Source organism: Harpegnathos saltator, unplaced genomic scaffold (genome assembly GCF_003227715.2).
Source record: "Harpegnathos saltator strain DR-91 unplaced genomic scaffold, Hsal_v8.6 scaffold1, whole genome shotgun sequence".
In the NCBI taxonomy this organism is placed as follows: domain Eukaryota; kingdom Metazoa; phylum Arthropoda; class Insecta; order Hymenoptera; family Formicidae; genus Harpegnathos; species Harpegnathos saltator.
The window spans coordinates 190001-216733 of NW_020229872.1; the positions used below are offsets into that span (position 1 = coordinate 190001).

Genomic DNA, 26733 nt, shown 5'->3' on the forward strand with positions numbered 1-26733 from the left:
GAGATGCAGCAACAGCCACATTCCGGCCAGCAACCGTCCGGTGGTGCGCCGAACGGGGTGGCGGGGGGCGCTCAAATGCCGCAAACAGGTGGCATGAGCCCGGCGCAACCTGGCGCGACCGGCACCGCCACCGCGTCCGCCAATCGGGCGCAGGTTAACGGCGGTAGATTCGACTTCGACGACGGCGGCACCTACTGCGGCGGCTGGGAGGACGGCAAGGCCCACGGACACGGCGTGTGCACCGGGCCCAAGGGCCAGGGCGCCTATTCCGGCAGCTGGCATTTCGGCTTTGAGGTCTCCGGGGTCTACACCTGGCCTAGGTGAGTCGAGTTTACGCGCGGGACACTGTCTCGTCTCGTCTCGTCTCTTCTCCTGGCGGTGCGATCGTCAACCCTAACTCGTCGCGGCGAGAACTCGCGCGAGTCGGTCGGCCGCGTCACGGAGATAAGTCACGAGTGATTACGGTAAACGCGTTAGTTGAACGCGGCACGCTTGGCTGATCGCGCTCATCGGGAGCCGGAGGGGGGAGGGGGGGGGGAGAGGAAGTAATCTTGCATTTCGTGCGCTCTCGCGGCACTCCCGAGGTTCGCACGGCGACCGTTGTTCCATCTGCAGCGTTGCTTCGCGCAGAATTAACGCCGGGTTGGTGCGCGAAGCCGGGTCGAGTGTGCGGGTAATTTTCAGGTTCGTTATCCAACCTCACGTCCGCTGCCTCTCCTCCCCCCCTCTCTCTCTCTCTCTCTCTCTCTCTCTCTCTCTCTCTCTCTCTCTCTCTCTCTTTCTCTCTTTCTCTTGCGCGACGTCTCGGACAGCGTCTCGTTCGCGTCGCGACTGCCGCGAGCGAGTTACGAGCGTAGCGGCGAAGTTGCTCGAAGCCCGACGAAGCGAGGCTGTTTCGAGCGGTTCGCGCGCTCGATATCCGGGAAGAGGAAAATGTCTTTCGCTTGGATATCATCGGCAACGGCTTTGCCGTCGGGCCCGCGCGAAATTGATGAAACTCGCGGCGTCGCGCCACGCCGCGCCGCGCCGCGAGATGAGCGAATGGCGGCGGACCTTGACACGTATTCCAGTGTATACCTGAGAGGGAATCTCCCGATCCTGCGAAAGTGGGTCACCGAGCGCAAGGACAACGAGACCGGGTCACCGGGATTCGCGAGCCGGCAGGACCTAGTTCAGGGCCGTGCGGCGTGATCATTGTCGAAAATCCTCGCGAGGACGAGCGCGCGCGCTCCCGATCGAGCTCCCGATTCTTCTCTTGAGGGATTCATCTCGTGTAAAGTTTTTTTCTTCTTTTTCTTTCGTTTTCTCTCTCTCTCTCTCTCTCTCTCTCTCTCTCTCTCTTTTCTTTATATATAAACTTTTCATCGAGAGGACACTGATGAAATAAAAATAGGATGTTCTTCCGGCTTCGAAGAACCGATTCAAAAGGGAGATGAATGCAAATTGAGCTTTGTCGAAGGCTCTTCAGCGTTCCTCGTTCAGAGAGAGAGGGAGAGAGAGAGAGAGAGAGAGAGGCGCGTCTCTCTTCCCGTTAACGGCGATGTCACCGACGACGAGAGCGCGCCGCTTCCTTAAGCAGTAAAAGCAAACGGGTACCGGCGGCAACGTGCGCGCCGCCGGTACCCTTGAAGGATCGATCGATATTTCGGCATTATATCTCGGCATCGCGCAAGGTGCAACAATGTGCCTGGCTCTGCGAGAATTAAACTCTGCGCCACTTTGCCGTACAGCCGCATTCGGCAATCTCCCACGGTGAAAGTAGCTGGATTCAGTTAGGATAATCGCCGAAACATCTTCCCGTTTTCCCGGAGGTTCACTATCGACCGGTAGCTCGCGATGAGGAGGCACTGCGACGCGATTCGAGAGGAATCGCCTCTACCGTACGTGACGCGAAGAGCCGAAGGAGGCCTGGCGATCGTGTCGGTCGGGTATTTTTCTAAGTCACGCATGCAGCGGAGACCCAAGTGAGTAAAAGGATGTAATAACGTCGAGATAACACGCGACGATCTCGTTCGTGTTTGGTGGTGTTTACAGAACGTGGTTTACAAAACGCGCCGTTACGACTGTTTTCTCGGTGCATGGGACTGGGGCTCGAGTGTGGGAAGAGATTTCCGAGATTTTCACCGAAGAATATTCTTTTTATTCACAATTTTACGATACACACGCGACGATGTGTGACTGCGGGAAAATGTCCGCTCGTGCGGCTAAAAGCGCAGAAAGCGAACGAAAAATCAGGGACGGGGACGGCTGTATATATAAAAAGGGCCGAGACGACTGAAAGTGAGGAAACCGAGAGCGATATTGGACCGAGTAGTAGTGGATCTCCTGCTGGGGATCTTTCCGTGTCTTCCGGGTCGAGTTTTCGTCTTCTTTTCGCCAGGCAACAGGAAATTCACTTAGGGGAGGGGGACATGTTTTTCTTCGTTCCGCATACTTTTATTCCGATGCAAAACGCTTTTAGTCGAAATTTCGAGTAGCTCGTCGGAGCGGCGATAGCCGCTTGCGCGAAGCAATAATCGACTCTGTTCCTTCGCATTACACGCCGCAGACGTTTTCCCGCTGCGTTGGTCGCTGCATCGTTTCAGCCGGTCTATGAGGATCTCGTCGGGGCGAATCTTACATTTTCGCCACGTATCACGTCGCGCGAATATGAGCTCGATCTCGTTTCACCCTCGCTCGTCTACGGGGGACTCTGGGATCTATTTGAAAGTAAGTCAGTTTCTTCCTGGCGCGGTCTCCGCCGCCGACTCGGCGGCTCGAGAAGCAGGGCGAAAGGAGCGACATAAAAAACGGGAAAATGGAGTGGGGATGAGACAGATGATGAGATCTCTCTTCTTCTTCCTCTCTTCTTCTTCTTCTTCTTCTTCTTCTTCTTCTTCTTCTTCTTGTTCTTCTTCTTGTTCTTCTTCTTCTCAAGCACGTATCTAGGCCGAGAGAATTCGTCGCTGCGTTTCCGTGTAAACTGGAGCAAGGTCTTCGACCACGTTTTCCTAGCAACATCCTCCGTAACGGCGGCGGCGGCGGCGGCGGCGGCGGCGGAGACGGCGACTGCGCTCTAGATCGTAACAATACTCGAAGTTAGAGTTCATAGATCGTGTACGTGTTGTCGACCACCACGTCTCGGAGAATGTCCGCTTCGCGTGCCTGGAATTTCGTCCCTCTCGCGCGTTCCTCGCCTCCGCCACGCGAGACGAGTAAAACGCTCGCGCCGCGAAAGACGTTTCACGCTACGCCGAGCGTGTGTGCCTCTGCGGAAGAAAAGAAAGGAATAGGTCAAGAGGAGCTTATTTTCACCCGGACAAGATGGAAATTACAGGACCCCGGCCGATTAGCACACGAGTGGGATTATATATTTAATCGGTCGTTATAATTGCAGCTTGTCGTCGAGATAAGACACGCGCGTTTCTTTTATTCATTTCTTGGCCACTTATATTTATGCCGCTCGAATACGTAATCCGAGAGTACGTTATCGTGCTCGCGGCTGTATTTATAATTAGAGAGCGTACGGCTGTGTGTGTGTGTGTGTGTGTGTGTGCAGCAACAATCTGTGCATCATCGGGGTTTATAACGTAATTAACGCGAACTGCAACGGCCCACGCGAACGGCACAAATTTGTGTCACGCGATAGACGCGTGGCTGTTCTTTCGTTATCGCGAGAAAAACATTTTTCCATTTCCGACGAGGGAGAAGGAGAAGGAGGCCGGAGGGGGGAGAGAGAGAGAGAGAGAGAGAGAGAAGGAGAATTCTCGCGTGGCGCTCTCCTCGTTTAAAAGTCGTCCGCAAAGACGCGTACGAGCGGGATTAACGACTCTTTCAAGAGATTCGCGCTTCGAGGGTATTTCATCTTCGTTTCCGCCCGGGCGGTGGCGGCGAAAGAAACTGTGTGTGTGTGTACATACGTGTGTACGTGTGTGTATAATCGTTTGGAGGAAATAATTAAAACGTAATACTGTTGACGACGGGCACTCGTCGGGCGATTTTCCGCGAATCTGAGCGCGGCAAGCGCGGCTAATTGTTTCCGTTGTTGGACGATCGCTCTCGCTCGATTAATTCCGCTTCTTTGACGATTACAACTGTCGCGAAGATACTTTAGATAAAGGCGCGTCGCAGGCGCGCGAGAGAGTCTTCTTCGGCGTCAAGTGTCAAAAGGATCGCGTCGTCGATAGCGACGACGCGACTTCCAAATTATCGTGGACTCGCCAATTAGGCGAGTCTGCAGTTTGCTTAGCGCAGAGACCGTGTAAACAGCGGCGTGATTGTCAGCGAGCGCATTTCCCGGGGACATTTGCGCGGCCGGGGGTTGCCGACGACGATCGAAAGACGCGAGGCGAAATTATCCCGTGGTGCGATGCGAGCGCGCCGCGTCGCGCCGTCCCGTCTTTGGCAGCTCTAACCGGGAAACACGAACCGTTGTTTCAGCGGGTCAGCTTACGAGGGACAATGGCAGAACGGCAAGAGGCACGGGCTGGGTATGGAGACGCGCGGCCGTTGGCTCTACCGGGGAGAATGGACGCAGGGATTCAAGGGCCGTTACGGAGTACGGCAGTCCACCACCTCCACGGCGAGATACGAGGGCACGTGGTCGAGCGGGCTGCAGGACGGCTACGGCTCCGAGACTTATGCCGACAGTGGTGAGTTTGAGGTCTCTCTCTCTCTCTCTCTCTCTCTCTCTCTCTCTCTCTCTGGGGAGCGAGGAGAGAAAGGAGCTCGGAAAAAGCAGAGCGGAGACGAATAAAAGGTACGCAGCCTGCGCGCTGCGATCGCTCGCAGCAAGTTCGACGACCTATTTTCAGGGCCACCTTGTTGTTGCACGAGCGCTTTATAAAACAGCAGTCGTGACGTATCGTGGTTTATCGATCGGCGATGCGCGAGCAGCAGCGATTCGACAGGTCGAGCCGCGGCTCTCTCGTGAGCCTCGCGCTCTCCTCGCACTGACTTCCCGTTCCCAATCGCACGATCGTCGCTCGAGCAGGGGGATCATTCCGGGGAGAGCCGGGGAGATTTCGTTCCTCGCTCCTCGCACGGCCGATCTCGTTCGCAACGTGACCGGAAAAATCCTCGCGGCCGGAACGCGGCCCCGAGAGAGCCGGCCTACGAAGCGAGACATCGTCGGTAAATAAATCACCGAGTCCGCCCAATAAAACTCCGCCGGTGGGAGAGCCGACACGGAGAGCGATAAATAAGCAAAGCGAGAACGACCGACGCGCGGCACGGCGGGACGGGGTCGTCGATTTCGCATTATCTCGGCGAGATATTTAGCCGCGCCAAGATTGACGGCCGAGCCGACCGCGACGTGGCGAAATCACGGGACCGCGGATCTGTGTGAAAATTGACGCGGTATTTAGAGAGAACGAATCTCTCATCGCGAGAGACCTCCCTTCGCTCAGAGAGAGAGAGAGAGAGAGAGAGAGAGAGAGAGAGAGAGAGAGACATCGTTGTCGGGAGGAGCGTGGACACGTTTTACCTGGAGACGTAATCGGCGCGCGTAGCGGACTAAATTTAAACGCGCCCGAATCGGATTCTCCGGCCGAAACAACATTGGTAAATATATAGAAAAGGGTACACCTCAGCGATTTTTTTCATTTTCAAATATGTTACAAAGGATGAAATTCTGAGTGAGAATACAATTATATGGGGGTCGCTTATAGTTTCTGAGATATTTGACTCAAAAGTTTTATATTTGTACGTTGAAGTATATTTGAGGTAGAGGTAAATATATAGAAAGGGGTACACCTCACTGGTTTTTTTCATTTTGAAATGTGATATAAAGGATTCTGAGTGACTTCCTGATACAACTATATGGGGGTCGTTTATAGTTTCCGAGATATTTGATCTTAAAGTTTTGGGATTTTGATTATCCTGGAATTAAATTCCAGATAGCATAAGCTGACGTTATTTACAGTACAATCCAAACAGTTAATCCAAACATAATGTATACATAGAAATATAGGAAACAGTACGTATAAGCGGGAGAGGGGGGGCTCCGCCCAAAAAAATCCTAACCTAACCTAACTTATTGCATCTTTATATAATGTTGAACGATGTTGAAAGGATCTCCTTAAAAGCCTTAAACGCCTAATCATATGCAGATATTATAATAAATTAAGTTGATAGATCTTAAGAGAACCTTTTTCAACAATGTATGTCCAAAAATATATAAAGATGCAATAAGTTAGGTTAAGTTAGAATTTGTTTGGGGAGGGAGTGCGGGGGAGGGGCGGAGTCCCTCTCCCGCTTATATGTACTATTTCCTATATTTAAAGTGAATGAAAACTGTTTGTCTACTTCAAATATATTTCAACGTACAATTATAAAATTTTTGAGTCAAATATCTCAGAAACTGTATCAGGAAAAGTCACTCAGAATTTCATCCTTTATAACATATTTCAAAATGAAAGAAATCGGTGAGGTGTACCCTTTTCTATATATTTACCACAACATTATACACGTGACGTTCGTGCGTGAGAAAATCGGGAATGCAGTCGCAATGGGAAAAGGGTCGTCCTTGGACGTTCTGGATTTTCGCCGCGCGAAAATCCAGAAAAGCACAGTCCTGGAATTTCACCGTGGGCCCGACGCGAAAAAAGAGAGAGAGAGAGAGAGAGAGGGAGAGAGAGGGAGGGAGAGAGAGAGAGAGAGAGAGAGAGAGAGAGAGAGAGAGAGAGAGAAAGAGACGGATGCGTGGGACTCGATTAGCGGATATTTCCAGTTGTCGTTTGTCTCGATTTCCAAAAACGACCGACGTCGAGCGCCTGGCAAATCTTTATTACGACTTTATTAGCGATCAATCTCGGAGGAGAGGTGTCCGATTCCAGCGCGGTGTCGCGGTTCGCCGGCTGTCGTAAATGAGGCACGAGGAAACTTTGATCGCGACGGATGATGTCACCCGATCGATACGGCGTCGCGAGGGGCGTCTTCTCGAGAGCGCCGGAGATTGATGGTACCGCCGCGCGACGATTGCGACGTTCCTGAAAATCGATGCGACCTTCGACAGCCTCCTCGCTCTCACAGCGCGCGCGATCCTTACATCAGCTCCTTTTTCCTTCTCCAGGGAGAAACGCCCTCTCCCTCTTACCCTCCCTTCTCTCTCTCTCTCTCTCTCTCGCACGTGCTCGCTCGCTCGCGTTTACCCTTGAATCTTGTCGACGTCGCGAATCAACTTTCGACCACCGCGCGAAATTCCGCGCTCACAGGTCGGCCCTGCCTCGAGCTGATCGACTCGCCCGTAATCGTCTCTCCTGTTCCCCCCCGGAGGGAGACGGGGAGGGGGAGGGAGAATTTCCTTCGGAACCTCATCTAATTGATCCGGGGGTTACGTTAAGCGGAGCGCCAACTGTCGTCGCTGTGGTTACGAATAAATGATACGCCGACTAGACAGACGAGCTCGTGTCACACAGCCTGACCGATGAGGAAGGAGGACCCCGATCGATCATCGCCGGGTAAAACGTCATGAAGTATTCACGCGTTATCTAGCGCGCCGGATTGTCGGCGTGGGGGTGTGTAAAATAGCGGCCGCGCTGAGTTAGCGCGACGACGACGATGTCCCGGGCTGTCGCTGCCGTTCCTCCCGCGGGATAAGTTGTTTGGACTTGGCGAGGAATGCCGGCGTTATGACAGATGTTGAATCTCAGCGCGCCGCGTCTCGGCCGAGTGAACCAAATGGGAAATCTCCCTGCAACTTTGTGGCGAGTTTCGGCCGGCGCTCTGCTTCGCACTTCCAGGGAAATATCCCGAGAACGCGCGCGCGCGCGCGCGCATGCGAGAAGAAATCGCCCAGTTTTAAGCGAGACGAGGAGGACACAAACCGGAGCGCCCGCTCTCGCCAAACGGTGCGGTCTCGACTCGGTTTCCTCGAGGGTCTCGTCCTGCGAGAGCGGTCGTTCTGCACGAAATTCTGCGAAATTTCCCGATTTCGCGCCTCCGTACGGAGTCGCCTAATTCAGAAATTGAAAGTGCTCTGACACGGCCACGTCATGTCGGACGCGCGCGCGGGTGCACACACATTATGCTGCGCCGAAAATAGCACGCCCGACGAAATCAGTCGACTCGATATATTTACCGAGCGCCGTAAATCGCCCGATAAAGGAGAAAGAGGAAGGGGCAAATGGAAGCAGGAAAAGAGAGAAAGGAAGGAGGAGATTCGCGCTCCGATACGAATTTCTCATCAATTATTATCGAGCCTCTCGAGTCGCTATGCGACTCCTTTCGTCTCGCGGCTCATGAAGATCCTCCCGTCTATTTCGCCCATTATTACGCAAAGATACGAAACTGTCTCCGAATAAATCTGTTCTCCGTTAGAACACACTGTACACCTATTATCCGCGATTGCTTCAATTTCCTGAAGATGGACCAGTCTAGGTGAAACTGAGAACGTGGGCAGCTGGGTCGTTTGGGGTCTAAATAAAGCGCTGAAGAGCATTGGGTAGAATGAAATGCAATAAAACTTATCCGCGCTGCCGGCCACTCTCTCCTCCCTCTCTCTCTCTCTCTCCCTCCCCCCCCCCCTCTCTCTCTCTCTCTCTCTCTCTCTGTCTTTTGCAATGAGGGTAAGTGAAGTGTCAGCGCTATTTCGACGCGAGATCGAGCCAACCGCTTTCTATCGCAAATCGGCCGGATGTCGAGAAGCGTTTATCGCGGACGCTGTTTATATACCGGACGCCGTCCGGTATACCCGCCGCGTTTCATTGCATACGTTAGGAAAAAGCGCGACGGGTCAGGTCATTTTCCGAGGTGCGAACCACCGAGGAGTAACGAGATTGGCGAGTATCGCCGTCCGAAGAATCCTCATCGCGCGATTCCTCATCAGCGAGGCGCTTGAAATCCGTCTTGGAATAGGCAGACGTACGGTCCGTCGTTCGCACGACGGTTTTCACCGACGTTTTCCTGCCGGTGAAGTTGAGAAAGCAATCGAAACGGTCGCGATTGAGAGCCGTTCACTGATAAGCCCGTAAGCGGTAATCGGTTGTGACTAGAACTGAAGATGAGACGTATGAGACATCCGGTGTCACAACTGCCGCCGAGGCGGAGGATGCAGAAAGAGAAACGCCGCTGCCTTTGTTACATCCTGTCGGACAAGGCTTCTCCGCGACGTGAACTGTCAGCGTCGGTTCTCGGTGAAAATTCCAATTATAAATCGCGCAAGCTAAATCGCGCGACTGCGAGCATTCGCTGCGCTCCCAACTTCATCAAAAGGGAAAGAAAAAAAAAAGAAAAAAAAGAAAAACAAAAAGATAACGCGTACACCGGCTCTCAAAACACTCGGTAAACATCCTTTCCGCGACGTGGCCGCGAAATATCCGATGAGAGAAGCGAATTTCCGCGAAACTTTCCCAAGCGAGCCTCCTCAGCCGACGCATCGGCCGCGTTTCGAGAGGAGTCCGAGCGGCGGAAGTGGCTTGCGAAAGCTCGGCTGCGCGTCTGAGAGAAACGAAGCTTCGCTCGTCCCTCAACTCTCGCCGCGAGACGCCACGCGGAACGGGAGATGCACGTGTGTGATGTGCGCATCTCGCGCGGAAAAGGGCGAGTCCACGAGGACGCGCCCAACTTTTCCGCGGAAGGCCCCGGTTGGTTCACCTCCTCTGCTTTGAACCCCTCCGCTGCGGGTCAAGGTCGCCCACGGTCTTACCCACCTCCGCCCGCTCCGATCGTTCCGCAGCGCAGCATTCGCGACGAAATAAAATCTACCCGCCCGCCCTGCACTCGTCTCTCTCCCTCACGATTGTCTTTCTGTCTCTCTGTCTCTCTCTCTCTCTCTCTCTCTCTCTCGCTCTCGCTCTCGCTCTGTCGCTCCACGAGATTCCATTACATTAGCGCGAACGTCTCCACGCTCAATTGAACGGCCATACTGCTCGGCCCCATCGAGCCTCTTCTCGCGATTCCGCGTTGTCGGAAATCTCCCGGCGTAAACGGTGCTTGCGGCCTACCCATTTCTGTTACATGCGATACTCGCGTAGCGTGGCGTAAAAAAACGCGCATAAAACAACGGCGAATGAATGGACGTGTAACGCGCGCGCGTTCGATGGAGGGAGACGGAGTCACGGGAGAAAATTGACGAAGAATCTGAATCGCGCGTGTGTCGAGAGGTGGCCGAGGATCAGTTGAGAATCGATCTGGATTACCGCGCGACCGAGCTGCGTCTACCAGCCGCGAAACCGGGACGATGTGTTTCTATACACCGTCAGCACGTGGGAATATTTTTTGTTAACGCACGCGAAACGTGCCGCGACGTGTACATTGGGAACTCGCAAACACTCGCCGGTGGCTCGCGTAAACATCAGCGATCGCCGTATTTCGCTCGCCGTATATCTTCGATTTGACCGTATATCGACGGTAGGGCGTTTCAAATACCAGCAAATACCTCATCCTCCGGCGCGCGTTTCATCCGAATGGCTTGGCTCGCTTTTTTATATTCCCGTGAAAAAAGAGAGCGCCGCTACGTTGCGAGCTATAGTACAGGTCCGCGCGCCGATCCTCGGATGATGATAATATACCGCGGGATCCTGGGAAATATGCGGGACACAGACCGCAGACCAGTGTCTAGCCACTTGTCACTCAATTACATCTCGTTTTATAATGCACTGAATAAATCACACAATCATTACGCAACGCTAATGTCCTTCGATTCGTAATTACGCGTCGATGTGAAACTGCCGCGCTGCGATGAATACGGGATTAACTCGGTCGTGAAAAAGAAAGGCGAACGCCTCTCGATTCCGAATCGAGAAACGCCGCTCGCGAGGGGCAGGAGGAGGGACGTCCGAGCGAGTTTAAGAGATAAGATCGCCGGGGTCGCAAATGGGACTCGAGTTATTTCGGTCGCGAGATCGCGGCGGAGCGGCGATAAGGCGCGATCGCCCTCCCGAAAATGACTTCCCGCCGGAATAAGTTATTTCCTCCGCGGCCGATACGAAGCCCCGGGGCGGCGTTGGCCGCAAATTAACATACTCGCGTGAAACACGCCCGCGTGTTCCTAACGACGCCCGTGAAGAATGTGCTAAACGTCTCGCGCGCGCGCGCGCGCGCGCGCGCGAGATCGAGCGGGAGCCGCCTCGCGAGCTTGATAAACGCCAACCCATCGGCCTCGTGAACTACGACGCGGAGCATCTCTCCTCGTGTCTGAGATTTATTATCGGTGCCGCGCGACTCGAGAGAGAGAGAGAGAGAGACAGAGACAGAGAGAGAGAGAGAGAGAGGGAGGGAGGAACAACGCGCGAGCGCGCGTACACGCCCGCAATTATCGTCCGTAATTAAAGGCCCCGAGTAACGGAAGTATTCGTGGAAGCGCACGGCGCTATCGTGTTTCACCCGCGACACGAGCGAGCGACGCAAAAAATCAGCAAGGTCGAGGGCGTTTGACTCCGTTGGCTCCGCTGGCGCCGCCAGCGTTCGTTCGTTCGTTCGTTCCTTCCTTCCTTCCTTCCCTTCCTTTTTCCGAGCGCCTCTCGAGCGAGGTGGCTCGCTCGAGCCAGCCAGCCAGCCAGCCTCGGCGGTGAAATTGCACATTAATTGCGCAATAGCAGATTTCCCATCCTCGAAAATCGCGAGCGCAGCTTCCGTTACGTTCCCGATGAACGTTCCGCTTTGATTAGATTTTTCGCGATCGCGAGCCGAGCGTGTGTGCAATACATGACGCGGAAAGGGATGGCGCGCGTCGTACGCGTCGGCTCGTCGCCTAGATGCAGCGATTGAAAGGCTCTTCAGTTAAAGGGCGCGTGCCGCCGTCGCCGTTCATTCACGAAACGCCGAGCGGCGAGCGGCGCGCGCGTTGCACATTGCAGTTCCGTCGCGCCGCGCGCACTTGACACTCCTCTCACCTCGCGCGAGCGGCGCGAACGGTGCGCGCTCGATCGATGGGGAATGCGAGGTCGCAGCTTTCTCGCAGGGCCTGAGTCCCTTCGTTCAGTCGGAGGATCCGCCGTTCGTTCGATATCTCCGCGCAGGAACGTCGTAGCGGCGCGAGATAAGTTGCGTTCGAGAGCTGAGACCGCCCCCCTGCCTCCTCCCGCTGAGGAACCGTTCCTCCTCCCACTTCCCAGCTTAGTGTTTCGTTTCACGCTGCGTATGTATGTTGTGTGTGTGTGTGTGTGTGTGTGTGTGTTGTAAAGATCGATGGACTTGCTGGCGAGCTACGGATGAAGCTACGACCGAAAGGATCTCTATTCGCGCGCGAGTCGCGCTCTCGTTTGTCGCAATGAAGGGGCGACGCTATTTCATTTTGCTAAACTGCCCCCGTTTGTCCTCCCGATGTGGACTCTGACTGATGAGTGTACACGGAGACTGAATTATTTCCGAGAATCTCTCGTGAATCGCGAGCTGAGCGTGAGAGCGAGTACACTCGGTTGTATGTATCGCCGCTGATACAGTCCAGCGCTAAACGACGGAACGACGGATTCCTGATGGATGACTGACAGTCGCAGATTCGGCCGGCTCTTGCTCTCCGGTTGCAACGTCCAGCTACTGCTATCCTATATACGGCCGCGCGCGCGTTCAATTTCCACGAGTGTCCATCGCGGCGTGTCGTGATCGTTTCGTCGAAGCGCCTTGCCAATAATGAATGGACGAAAGTAACGAATGACTCATCGCGAGAAAGCGAGACGGGCTCGAAAATATCAAACGACCGTCATTTCCACCGCTTCGATTCGAAAAACGCGCCTCTTCTCCTCGTCCGCTCGTCCTTCCCACGTCAAGATTTTTTTACGAGCGCGTTCTTTACGAGCCACTCTTTGCGGCATCCCCGAGACCTCATCTCCTTCCTTCCTTCCTTCCGCTCGCCGTTTCTTCGTCACGCACGCACGCACGCACGCACGCATACGCGCGCGCGCGCGCGCGCGCGCACGCACTCGCGTTTTAAGCTCCTCGGTCGAGTTAAGGCGCTTTCCGAACGCCATTTCATTTCTCCCGTGGCACGTGGCCGAGGCATTTATTTATAAATACCGACGCCGACGCGTGCGCGTCGGTGCGGGCGCGCTGTCGATCGCGTGTGGAGGAAAGAGGGTAAAGAGGTGCAACAACACATCGGCGCTCTCCTTTCCCTTCCTCCACCCATCCCCCTCCCAGCCGCCGACTATCCCCGCAGTGCGCGCGTACGCCTCCCTCCCTTATAATATCAATCTCCAGACCCTCGTGTTTAATAGACTTCTTCAGCCATCCGCGCGCGTCTTCTTGATAAATCGTCCGTGTGCCGTCTTTCGATAGAACGCGCTCTCGTTGCCGATCGTTCTCCTCGCGCAGCGCACATGCGCGCGCGTGTCGCGCGAAAATTATTGCCACGGCCTACACGTGAACGCGCGCTGCGCTCCACATAATTTACGAGCTAATCGTTATTTTGGAAGAATGGGACGAATCCAGCCGGTCGGTCGGTCGGTCGGTCGGTCGGTTGCGGCGGGTCGTCTCTAACGCGACAGCGCGGGGATTTAATTAGAGCGTGACGGGGAGAGATATCGCGCACGCGCGCGCGCGCGGCCGCGAGAGAAAAGAATATCGGGAAGATAAATCGATAGCTTTGGCACGAGAACAACCGATATCGTGCCGCGGCTTAATAAAAAGACAAATGTCCTACATATCTCTCGTAGAGCGCCCCTTCCTGCCCTCCCGAGTCGTAAAAGCGACGTGGAACTTGGAACGCGCTCCGAACGCCGCGGAGAGACGACTCCGCAGCGCGCGGCCGGCTCTCATCGCATCAGCGCGCGCGCGCGCTCGTGACGCCGACCATGTTCAGCGTTTTTCGCAAAAACGATAACGGTGGTGTAACCACCAGTGGCGAGCCTCGAGAAGCCGGTTACATCGCGCGAATCGTCCGCAGCGACAGTAGTCGCGTAATTAAGCGGCGTGTTACATAAGCGAGCGAGTAGACGCGAGAAGAGACGACCGTTTCGTCCTGCTGGTCGCGTGGAAAAACAAGCGGCGACACAGAGCCGAACAACAATTTCTCGCGCGCGCGCGCGTAATAAAAGGCCCCTGGTGCGGCGCAATCCACTTTCTTGCGGCAAGAGAGAGAGAGAGAGAGAGAGAGAGAGAGAGAGAGAGAGAGAGAGAGAGAGAGAGTGTGTGTATGCCGCACAACCCTTTATGCAAATACCGATGTATATATGGGCTACGACGCTGTTAATATTATACAGGCGTGGGTTACCTTGATGAACCGCTTTTACCCACTTTATACGGCTCGGCTGTTATTCCTGATTTTTCCTCGCGTCAAATACGCCTTACGTCACACGCGGAGAATCCGCTGCTGTGATCGCGTGTCGTGTCGTGGAAAAGGAGCGTTATAGATTTCAATCGACGCTCGATTTTACGACGCGCGCGGCGCGTTCCAGCGAGTATGGTCGTTCCAAATGTTTCGCGAGTTTTACAGCCGCGGGTAAAACCCGGGTAAGCTCGTCGTAAACGGCATATTTTTGCTCAAGACACATTCCGAGTCTCTCTCTCTCTCTCTCTCTCTTTCTTTCTCTTTGGCGCTTCAGAGACTATTAAATTGAAACAAGAAACATTAAACGGTGAAAGGAAAATTAAACCTGAAAAATTGCGGGTCTTGTAATATTCTTAAAAAGGGGAGTAAATTCTTCCTCTTTTGAGTTACACGCGACATAATGAGCCTCTCTGAAACCTCGAACAAAGAGAATAATTCTCCTGTGGAGGATAACCGTTGCTCAAGAGAGGAAGAATAAACGCTGAGTAATCGCCTTTCTGGGCGGCGGTACAGAGTGATATCTTCCTCCGCGTGGCGCGGGGAGATTGCAGAGACTCCGCGGAGAGACTCCTGCGAAATTGACGATACAAAGAAATATCGTGGAAAAGAAGCCGGCCGCTCCGTAATTCCTCGAGATATATTAATTCCTCATCACGGCGCGCACTACTTTACGGCTCGCGCTATGTAGGCCGGCGAGATTTCAAGAGCGAGATCGTATTTTTATTACGGGGGAAGGGAAGAGTATTGGCCGAAACACGCGCATTCCCGCGCGCGGTGGCAAGGCCGCCGCAGAAGAAGCGCGCCACTTCGCGTTTGTCGCGTCGCGTCGCGTCGACGCGACTCGATGTGCACAACTATGTAATCGCATGCAGCATGCGTGGCGCTTGGATCGAAGCCGCTCGTGGTACGACGCAGCGACGCACGAATATTGCAATCAATAAGAAAGCTGCGCCGGTTGCCGCTCGCAACAGGCGGCTTTCAGCCGGCGCGGGTGCGCTGTCCAGCGTCAACTGCGTCGTAAGGCCGCGGAGACGTCTCGAGTGCTCGGTCACCCTCAGGATTTCAATCGCGCGCGCGCGCGCGAGAGAGAGAAAGGAGAGAGAGCGAGCGACGAGAGAGAATGGTTCAAACGGCGACACGAGATCGAGTCAGTCGAGAGATGTCCATTCGCGCAGGACTCGCTCGGCGACACGAAGCGACACGCGCGCGTGCGAAACTGCACTGCCGCAGGAGAGAGCCTTCTAGACCAGACCGCGTGTCAGGATCATCTAGGACTACGGACAGCGGGCAGCAGGTAGCAGCGGGGCGTACCCGAAGAGACAGATGGGACGGCCGACAAGCTCGTAGGGTGGTTTGTGACGATCTGGTGGAGGCTGCGGACCGAAATACACTCGCACGGCCAATTCTCACCAATACCGAAAGCTTTTCCGATGCACGTGCAACCGACCACCATCTCGGCAGATGGCCGCGCTATTTCAGGCGGGCTAGCCAGTGCCATGTAGCGAGTCAGGGCCGTGCGGCGTGCTCAGTCCACCCCGCGGCCACTCCGCCGCTCGGTTGTCGGTGGCGAGCGCGATGCTCTCTCTCTCTCTCTCTCTATCCGCCGGACGATACTCGGTGATGATTTTTTACGGACGATATCGGCAACCGGCGCGGGCGCTCCGCCTTTCGCGCTCGCCGCATGACAGACATGACACACGCCAGGAAGACTCCTCTTCCGCGTTAAACTCGTTCTATATTAAAACGTCCGGCCGAGAGCCGAGAGCGGCAAATCAAAGAGGGATCTCGCATCGGGAATATCGATCGCGTGGGCCGCCGAGTAAATTGCGACAGATGCGCAACGAGCGTGCGATTTGACGCGACTAACGAGCGCGTTGCGTCGCGCGCTGCGCGAACGAGCGAGCGTTGGTTGCGTTCGCAGAAATGCGGATGAGTATCGTGTTCCATTGGCATCCGAATATCGAAGCGATGAGACGCCGGGGAGTCTCGTCGTTAAGCGAGCGAGTCGCTCGCACGAACGAGCGACTCGCTCGAAAACGGAGGCGGTTTCTCTCGGCCGGCGAAAATAGCCTCGCGAGGCTGATCCTCAAAGTCGATCGCGCTCATTAAACAGATTAATCTCTGATCTCTCGCGCGACGGAGGCGCTACACCATCGAAAGTCGCGGCGCACGTTCGCGCGGCGGGAATTAGAAGCTCGACAATAATTAATCTGGGTCGTTGCTGACGGCTAGACGAATCGATACATGATGGCGCGATCCACTTTTCCCGGCTACAATGTAGTGGCGCTCGGTTAATGTTTCCCTCCGCGGCGCGCGGTCCGGACGACGCGAGATTCGCCCTGCCGTCTGTCTGAAATTGTTCGCCCCGTCGACGACGAGACTCGCCGCGTAATCGCCTCTGCGCGACAGCCAATCGCGAACTGACCCGGGTCAAACCCGCGCGGAGGATGAATAATTAGAATTAGAATCTGCTGCATCATGCCTCGGAGGATCAATCCTGGCCGGGCGACAAGCGGCGTCAGTGCAAAAGTGCTGCGCACGATCGATGAGAAACGAGAAGAGGAAGAAGATGCAATATGAACAGACGGATCGGGTGTACTCGAGTGAGAAAAGATTGAAAAACGAAAAATCGATCGGTCAATACGCGAGGACGAAAAAGAGAACGATAAATATGCACGATGGAATGCAAGATTGCACACGTGCGCGAGCGAAAGATAGGGAGGGAGGGAGAGAGCGAGAGAGAGAGAGAGAGAGAGAGAGAGAGAGAGGGAGAGAGAGAGGGGGGAGAGAGAGAAAGAGAGAGAGAGGGAGAGAGAGAGAGAGAGAGAAGTGCATCCAGAGTACACCTTAAAGCGAGAGAATATCGATCGTTCCGTTCGTCACGATCCGATATAATTGGTCTACTTTCGCGCGCATATATATATATATATATATATATTTATATCGCTTCTATGTAAGAATCGAGAAATAGCCAGAGCGAGCTTCCCCGACAAGTAGAACGAGATGGTATTTCCGCGCACGGCGAGGCGATTGTGCAGCGCGGCGTCGGGAGTAACGCGTGCGTGTTTCCGCGAAAAATCGCCCGGCGAAAACTCGTTACTCCGTCGATCCGGCAGCTAGCTCGTGGACGACAGAAAAGCTCCGCCGTTGCTTTCGAACGCTCGAGGGGGACGTGTAATGTTTGAAGGTCCGCGAACGTTTACACCCACATCACCCACACACGTGCGCGCTTTTCACAGCGGCGTTCGCGCTCGGCTGTGCCTAAAAATTAATTGAAAGCGCACGGTGTGTGCATTGAAACCGGCACCGTCGTCGTCGTCCTCGTCGTCGTCGTCGTCGTCGTCACCGCCGCCGCCGCCGCCGCCGTCGCCGTCGCCGCGATGGCAATTTCGAGGGTTCGTGTACATTGGCGTCTTGCGAGCGCCGAGGACCGCCGCGTGACCCACTTGCTTAAACGCTGGCGAAATAATATTCCGACGCCGTGAAAGAGAGAGAGAGAGAGAGAGAGAGAGAGGGGGGAGAGAGAGAGAGAGAGAGGAGGGGAGACGCCGGGCGTCGCCATATATAAGGTATCCCGTCTCGACGTCGTGGCCGTTAATGACAGATTCCTCCGGAGGCGAATCGAATTTGCAAACTTCCCCGCTCCGGACGACGGGGAGACCAAAGAGCTTCCTCGCGGAAAGGCTTCCCGATCGGCGAGATTAATCCCAATAGTGATTCCGTCGGCGTTAATGACGAGCGAGTTCCCGAGCCCGCTCGTCACACCGTGTATACGCGCTCGAGACGCGTCCGAACTGTGCCGGGGGAGAAGAAGAAAAGCACGATGCACACACAACGGTACACGCTCAAGTGTCGGCGCGCCGCATCGACTGCGCTCGCATGCCACTAAACGCCACGGCCGCAACTTTTCGCCGCGACCGCGATACACCGGCCGACAGCGGAACGCGGAACGGAGCGGTGCTTTTTTTCCCCCGAAAGAATAGCCGTCGCGCTCTCGATACGGCAAAAGTGGAGCACGCGGAGCGATGAATCAAAAGAGTCGCGCGAGGCGCGTCTTTCCGTCGCGCGACCGCGGACGCGTAATGTATCGAGCATATTGATGCGGCTGTCAAAAGAATAGCAGCAGTCAACCTGGCGGTAACGACCCGCGGTAATGAACCCGAGGTTTCAAAGCGGGCGAGAGGGCGAATGTCAGATTTCTTCCTCTTCTTTCCCCCCTCCCCCCCCCCCTTCTTCTCAAAGCGTCAACTTTTGCAGCGATTCTTCGTCACGGCAAGACGCGCGCGTCCGACTCGTGTTCCGCCGGCGTACTTCATCGATTCGAAATTCGCACGCTCGTGGAAAAAGCGAAAGGCTCATCCACACGCCCCCGCGCCGGACGCATTCCACATCCCTGAGCGGGACGCGGGCGTAACCGCCCGCCTTGTATCACCGCCGTGAGTCACGCGAGACATTTGGAAACACGGTCACGTTTTGGCAAAAACAATACTGCTTATTACCGCGAGTGCAGGCAACCCCCGGGCATTCGTCGTAATCGACTGACGCCGTGGCTTTTCACGTTCGAAACGCGCCCGCGCGACCTTTCTCCCCCGCTCGGCTGCTCTAAAAATGTTGGACCCTCGCGTGTATCAGTCGTCGTTGCCGAACTATCGCGATTTTATCTCGACTGTCTGCGCCGCCGCCGCTTCCAAGTTGATGCGTATTAATCCACAGAGAGAGAGAGAGAGAGAGAGAGAGAGAGAGAGAGAGAGAGAGAGAGAGAGTGGGAGGGGAGAGAGTCGCGCGTTAATCCCACAGAAACTACTTCATCAGCCCTAATGGACAGAATGGCGTGTGGAATTCGCCGAATGGAACGTTCCATTTCCATTTCCGTTTCCAGCTCCGTTACGTTATATCGATGATCTATCGCAGGGACTTATCAAGGCCAATGGCTCCGCGGCATGCGCCACGGGTACGGGGTGAGAGCGAGCGCGCCGTTCGGCTTGGCGAGCCACTACAAGCCGCCGAAGCAGGTGAGGGCGTCCCTGACGTCGTTGAGGAGCGCCGACGGGGGACCGGCGGTCGCCCCGACGCCGGAGCCTACCGACAGGAGGGACCGTCGCGTGGACGACAGCCGGGGGGGCTTCGTGCTGAAGGCTAGGAGCGACGACCCGCCCGCCCGGAGAAAGAGCCTGACGGAGAAGTCCCTGAAGAAGGGCATCCTCTCGGTAAGAGACGCGCGGCTTTCCCGCGACGAGTTGTCGCGCGGGGGGGGGGGGGCGAAGGCGAAACGCTTCGGAACTAACGGAACTGTCCCACGTCGATGCAGGGTCTCAAGATACGGAAGCAAAGGAGCACGGGCGACCTGGAGAAGCGCGGTACCGGCGGCAGTATTAGAAGCAACGCCAGCTCGGCGTCGTGGATGTCGACGGAGAGCTCGCAGAGCCAAGCGTCGGCGTCGGTTCACACGGACAGCAACGCGTCCTTCGTCATCGAGGTGGGTGGTGGTGGTGGTGGGACTTGATGGGCACCTCGCGCGAAATAAAAGGTCGCAAAGGTAGGGACTCGATTACTCGCGCGAATCACTAACCGTGCGACGTGTCGATTCGCAGGACGAGCAGATGGACGCGTCGGTGACCGAGACGTACTTGGGCGAGTGGAAGAACGACAAGCGGACCGGATTCGGCATCTCCGAGAGGAGCGACGGCCTGCGATACGAGGGCGAGTGGTTCAACAACCGAAAGTACGGATACGGCGTGACGACGTTCCGCGACGGCAGCAAGGAGGAGGGCAAGTACAAGAACAACGTGCTGATCACCAGTCAGAAGAAGAAGCACCTCTTCTTGATCAGGTCCGCGAAATTCCGCGAGAGGATAGAGGCGGCCGTGAGCGCCGCTCAGCGAGCGAGCAAGATCGCCCTGCAGAAGGCGGACATCGCGATCTCCAGGACCGCGACAGCGCGAGGTAAGGCCGAGCTGGCCGACATCGCAGCCGAGCACGCTCGGGAGGATTCCGAGCTGGCGCAGCAGACGGCGAGGCAGTTCGCGCCGGATTTCCGGCAGCCGGGTCTCGAGAGGCTGCGAAACCGGGAGATACCCAAGTACGTGCCGCCGCCGCAGGACACCGTGCCCGGCAAGAGCATCCTGCACAAGGCGGCGAGTATCGATCAGCCAGGAGTCACGCCGATGAAGAGCGCCTCGTCGACCGTCGACTCCGCGATCACGGCGACGATGGCGGCGGCGACGATAGCGATGACAACGACGACGACGAACGCGATGCCGGCAGCGAGCACCACCGCCAGCAGCGTGATGCAGTCGATACGCAGGGCCAGTATGATGAAGCCGCAGAACCAGCTGGCGGCGAACCTGCCGAACCAGATACCGGCGGCCGCACCGCTGGCGAACCAGGCGATACCGGCCATGATGAACCAGCTGAACGCGCAGCCCAGCAGCCTCAGCCAGAATCCGTACCAGCAGTACCCGCAGAACCTGCCGCCGAGTCAGTACCCCAATAGCATACCGAACCAGTATCAGCCGCATCAGTACATCCAGCAGAGCCAATTCGCCCAGGGCGCTCCGTACCAGACGCAGTATCAGCCGACGAACCCGCCACAGGTCGATCAGTACTCCGGTTATCAGCAGCAGCAGCAACAGCAACAGCCGATGGGCTTTCAAAATTTGCAGGCTTATCCCAGTCAGCAGCAGGTGACTTGGCTCTCGCGGAGTCTCGCCCCCTCCCCCCCTCCCCCCGCGCCGCTCGCGTTCTCGTTTCCGCTGTCGCGTTCTACCGGCGCAGCTTCCCGCCGCGCGCGATATTACCTTGCCGTTCGTCGTCGATCTGCGTGCGAACGCGAACGCGAGCTTGCCCGTATAGTGTGGCCCGCGTCGACGACGTGTCTCTCTCTTTTTCTCTCTCTCTCTCTCTCTCTCTCTCTCTCTCTCTCTCTCTCTCTGTCTCTCTGTCTCTCTGTTTCTTTCTAGATTTCGAGTCCGCAAGCGCCGGTTACATACGATCCAATGACTCTCGCCCAAGTCAGTCAATTCGGAGCGCAGCTTTACGGTGTAAGCAAACCCCCACACAGATTGAGTCTCCCCCTTTTCTCGCCTTGCCCTCGCCCGTAACCGTGCGAGAGAGAGAGAGAGAGTTCGCTTCCGCCTGCGAGTGACACGCTACGCGCTTAACCCGCCTCAGCGATCGCTAGCGATCAGAGTCATTAACCGACAAGCAAGTCCGTCCACGTCATTTCGAGTGGCGCGCATGTTTTCCGCATGAGGTTTCCGCAAGCCCCGTGCAGCCCCGAATCGTTGGGCTGCGACGAGCTGCCCACCGTCCGTTCTCTCTTCAGCAAAGCACACGATTGCGAGCGGTTGCACCCGATTACCCGATGAGCCTGCATAATTTTGCCAGTCCCTAACGACGCGCGTCACAAGCGCGACCGAACAAATACAGGAAGGACTCGCCGGATCGCAATCCGCCTCGTCGTTTCTCGCTGATCGTTCGTCGCGACAGCCTCTAGCTGCTGAGCGACTGACGACGACGACTGACGACTAACGTTTAGACACTAGACACACTGCAGTGGCACTAGTTTCTAGCGACTACTAGACTTTTCCCTCCGGTCCCATTCCGGTAGCCGTAGTTCCGAGGAGAAACGACGAGGCGAAGGAGCCGTGTATTTGTTCTCGCGACACCGCGGCGAGAATTCACCAGCGCGCAGTTGCTGGAGCAACGTGAAATCGCTTTCAGACCGCAGTACCGAATCAGTACGGGCCCGGCCAGACGAACCAGTACAATTCGCCAGCCATGTACACGCAGCAACCGTCGCAGCAATACCAGCCGGACGGTATGATCGCGGACGGGACGAGGCCGCCGAGTTCCACGAGCTTGCGGAGGAACAGCCGAGTGCTGAGCCCGCAGGATCGACCCGGCACGATCGGCCAAACGCTGAACGACAGGTTTCTTTCGATTAGCATATCTTTCGTAACGCGCGAAATTGCTGCGTCACGGCACGTGTGCCACGCTTGACAGCAAGCCGAGTAATCATCGCGTTACGCTTCGCAGGCTGGATCACTACAAGAGGCCACCCAGTCGCGACAGTTCCGTGGATCGTTACGCGAGAGCGCATTCCCGACTGACCGGATCGAGGCAGCCGTCCGTCGACAAAACCATACCGAATCCAGCGACGGACATGCTCGACAGGTGAGTGACGCGACGCGGGAGCTGGACCGGCGCATTTTCCGCGCAAGAATTCGTTGGTTGGTTGGTTGATTGGTTGGTTGGTCCGCGTCGTCCTGCGCCTCGTTGCGTCTCTATTCGCGCATCGGCCGCGAATCGGCATGAGACACGAGAGGATTGAGTACGACTTTCCGACTGTTGAGCCTTACCTACAATGTACTCTTTTGCTGTCTGTTTCCTTCTCGCTTTATCGCTTCCTCACTTAAACCTTATGTCTCAAGATAGAAGAAGATAAAAAGTACAAGAAACAGGAAGCGGAAGCATAGATCAGTAGATCAGGCTTAAAAGATATCCCCCGCGCGGAGAGGCGAAACGTCGGAAACTCGAAAGCACTCTCCGCTGGCCTCGCGTCGGCGTCGGCGGTTCTCTTCTTGTGATTTCCCGCGAATGAGCGCTTGTTTTCTGCGACTGACAGATCGACGAGAGCTCCGAGCGCGATCCGAGCGGGAACGCCGCTCAACGGCTCCGTGGTGGGCAGCGGCGCCGCGACGCCGACGTACACGGCGCCGACTCCTAGCCAATTCGAGGGGGCCCTTATAAAGAACCGAGGCCTTGGGCAGGACATTCTGCCGAGTCCTGGACAGCCTAAGCGCACCGAAAGCCTCTACATGGCTCAGCCTCGCGGACCGCTCATCGGCGGTGGCGGTGGCGGCGGCGGTGGCGGCGGCGGCGGCGGCGGTGGAGGTGGTGGAGGTGGGGGTGGCGGAGGTGTCATGCCGAAGGTGAGTTTTTACTTTCTCATGTTTCTGCTTTCTTCGCTGTGTTTTACACGTGAGTGTGCAATATGTACACACGTACATGTAACGCGCGCCTCCATACATCCGTAGCTCGCGTAACGACGACGCGTCCTGGCACTCGCGTCCTTCGTCCTCGGGAGGCGAGTCGCGCATCTGCCGATCGTGTCGTTCCGCGGAGGATCCGCTCGTTTCTCAAGATCGCGCCTCGGCGGCAACGATCCGCGAACTATCGGCAGGACTTTGACGTCGATCCTTTTCCGCGCAGCCTCGCGGCATTGCGCTCGCAAGCATTGCGAGAGCGGCACTTCGTCTCGCGAGCGCGAGTGTTGTTATTTATTTTATTCGGGGGTACGTACTTTCGCAAAGAAAATCGCTGCGGGATCGTTTCTCGCCGTTTACCGGCCGCGAGCTCCTGCGTCGTTTCAAACGAGAATGTCGAGTGCATCCTCTCGGACGATCTCGAACGGCGAGTCGCGGAATCGGACGGCGGCGGGAAACGGCGCGATTCGGCGAAGCGCTTTCCTCCGGAGCTCGCCGAGAAACGAGACGAGACGCCGTTCCAGGACCGAGGTCGGAAATAACTTGGACGATCGTCGCGCGTCAAATAAGACAACCATCGCCGTTCGACGTTTCGCTGCAATTTTCCGATAATCCCCGACAGGGGATTCCTCACGTACACGTCGAACAGTAACGAACGAATTCATTCCTCGCAGCGGACGCGCGCGTTGCACGACGATGGGCTTTCCACGCGCGAAATTAACGTCGTTAATTAATGCCATCACTCGTGCGCGAGTCTTGTCTTCTCTTTTCTTTCCCACGGTATTTCGGTGTGTCAACTTGACAAACTTGCACGTGTCTCTTTTTTATTTTCTTTCTGCATTGCTTACTTGGCGCAAACAATAGCGCAATTGACGCACAACCGCCGGAGATCAACGATTCATCGCGACGATAATAAGCAATGATACGAGCGATTTAGTCGTAGCGTTCGTTAATTAAATATTATACAGTCTCTAAATCACTTTCGATTTGCGATAACGACTCGTAGCACGTCAAACAGCAGTCGCGTCGAAGTTTCTTGCTCGATCTCGCGTCGCGGATGTTCCGAAATTTCCTTCTCGTGACTCGATTACAATCACCCCGCCCGTGATTCTCTACATCTTTTACTTGAGATATATATTTCTTGCACCTCGCCTGCGTTCTCGACGCACCACCCACCCCTCCTCTCACCCTAGTTTCCTCCCCCGTTTTCTCTCGTTCGGATTTTTCTCACCAAATCGCCTCTTTTTCTCTTTTTCTCTCTCCCTCTCTCTCTCTCTCTCTCTCTCTCTCTCTCTCTCTTTTTTATCTAGCCTACCTTATCTATCTTTATATATCTTTTGTTCTCTGTCTCGATTTGTCTGTCTGTGTAACTGTGTGGCGTTTTGTGCTGTGTTCTGTGCATGCCATCCCAGGACGCAAGCCGGACGGTCCCCGCCTTCGCCGCAACGTCAAAGAGCCGCGCAACCCTATGAGTATAAGTATATAATATGTATACAGAGCGATGAGATATATATATATATATATTTATAGCGGTTGGCGAGGAGGCGCAGCTACTCCGAGAGGCTCGTTCGCGTCGCGTCGCGTCGCGTCGCGTCGCGTCGCGTCTCGAGCCGAGTCGGCTGAGAATCGCGGCGCGCGATTCCGCTCGCCGTCTCGTTTGTCGAGCGCGGATACGGAAGAGAAATTAAGTTCCGATAACGATAAGATGTCTCGAGACGGCACACGCGTCTCGCGGGGATCGACGATATTTTTCTACGAATTTACGAACCCTCCGCAACACACGTCCCCCCGATGATGTCGCCTTAGCCGGAGGCAAAATGCGCGGCGAATGTGCGGTCAGCTCGACGACAACAACAACAACAACAACAACAACAACAACAACAATCGCGAACGGTTAGATCGCAACTGGTGCGGCTGTCGATGCGGGCAGAACCGACTCGTTTGCATATTGACGCGAGGTACGTTCGCGTCGGTGTGATGAGAGCGCGATGAGAACGTAAATGTTGAGAGCTAGGTTTCCAGAACGGGAAATCCGAAAGGAACAATCATTCACAGTGACGGGTCACTTCGTGGAGGGTCATTGACCGCGTTTGGAACGCTCAGTAAGCGACTCGGTAATTTGGTGGATACACATTTACGTCTCGGATGGATCTTGAACGCGTATGCGAACCGATTGGACTGACGAATCAGCGGTCGCGCGATTCGGCGGAACGAAACGGCTTAATAAGCCCAACAAGTGAGTAACTTGATTGGTAAATAATTGGAAATCCGATTGGTGCGTGCAGACGTGAGATACAGAGAGAGAGAGAGAGAGAGAGAGAGAGAGATACAAACGCTAATCGGATCTACCACCAATCACTGGTCGCTTACTAAGCGTTTTCCTCTGCGGAAACGCAGCCGCTAGTCGTTTGTTAAGTGCTTCGTTCCGCGATAGCCATTGTTGCTATGTAACAAGACGCTTGCTGGAGGAGATACTTGTACCTGGTAGATCGCTATTAGTCGCTAACTTTGCCGCGTCGTCGGACAATAAGAACCCTTGTCGAGATGAAAGTCGCGATCGAGTGCAGCGCATTCTCGAGACGAGCAATGCGTATTTCTGGAGAATAAACTTATTTTTCTATAGAGGGGGAGAGAGAGAGAGAGAGGGAGAGAGAGAGAGAGAGAGAGAGAGAGGGAGAGAGAGAGAGAGAGAGAGAGAGAGAGGCAGAGGCTCTCCGCGAACGAGGCGGATCGTTATATTGGACGAGTCTAAAAGTCACGTCGGTGTTCCGATGGACGGCATCACGAATGTTAGCGAGTGGCAACGATGGCCCACAAATGTTAATGTCGAGTTCTCCTAACCTGATCGTCTCTCTAAGTGTATGGTTGAATTTTTTGGCAAAGCTTTAACGAACAGTTTGCATAGAATGAGCAGTGGAAGAAATCACATTTTCGCTCTCGCTCTCTCGCGGAATATGGGCATCATTGGGAGTCGAGCGTTAAGAAAATAAGAGTTGAAAAAAAGGAAGTCGTTGAGAGGAACGTTGAAAGACGGTAGAGAGGAAGAAACACACTTGCAAAATTTATGGAGGAGATGTGCTCATTCGGACGTGCGAGGGACGATTTAAAAAATGTCAACGATAAACATACGCGACACCGCGGCAGATTTATGAGAGTGAGTAACGACGAGTAATTCGCATTCATTCCACGCAAATCCGCGAATTTCGGTGCCGAGAGAACGGCCGAGACGTGGCGAACGTGGCGTATGAGAACACGTATGGCCATTTTTGCGAAACTCTACTACAGTCTGAAGTCTCACGTTGGAGTGGCGCATGTTTTAAGCGGAGAGAGACCGCGTTTCTTTGTTCTCCGACAAACCGAGCGGCCGACCGGTCGCCTTTTAAAACGTGCGTTCTAAAACGCTGAAACGTTGGAAGAGGAGGACCTCGTGAAAAACGAGGGGGGGAACGATTATTCACGGAGTAAATAAATCGCTTCGAGTACGAACGGACCGATCGATCTGTGCACAGCGGAAGATCGCCGTAACTTTCCGATTCGTCCAATCATAAACGCGCGAACGCG

At 55.3% G+C, this 26733-nt stretch overlaps 1 protein-coding gene across 1 annotated transcript in view; it reads left to right on the forward strand.

The window, feature by feature from the left end:
- The window catches only part of LOC105192324 (junctophilin-3), a 27597-nt gene extending 2648 nt beyond the window's left edge, over positions 1 to 24949 (forward strand). The window contains exons 2-11 of the mRNA XM_025298743.1: positions 1 to 320; positions 4420 to 4631; positions 19097 to 19392; positions 19494 to 19661; positions 19777 to 20868; positions 21145 to 21225; positions 21908 to 22116; positions 22223 to 22360; positions 22812 to 23118; positions 24585 to 24949. The exon at positions 1 to 320 is cut by the window's left edge and continues 347 nt beyond it. Of these exons, the coding sequence (XP_025154528.1) occupies positions 4 to 320; positions 4420 to 4631; positions 19097 to 19392; positions 19494 to 19661; positions 19777 to 20868; positions 21145 to 21225; positions 21908 to 22116; positions 22223 to 22360; positions 22812 to 23118; positions 24585 to 24644 (2880 nt within the window). The 5' untranslated portion in view covers positions 1 to 3 and the 3' untranslated portion in view covers positions 24645 to 24949. The remainder of the gene's footprint in view (positions 321 to 4419; positions 4632 to 19096; positions 19393 to 19493; positions 19662 to 19776; positions 20869 to 21144; positions 21226 to 21907; positions 22117 to 22222; positions 22361 to 22811; positions 23119 to 24584) is intronic.
- Positions 24950 to 26733: the final 1784 nt, after the last annotated feature.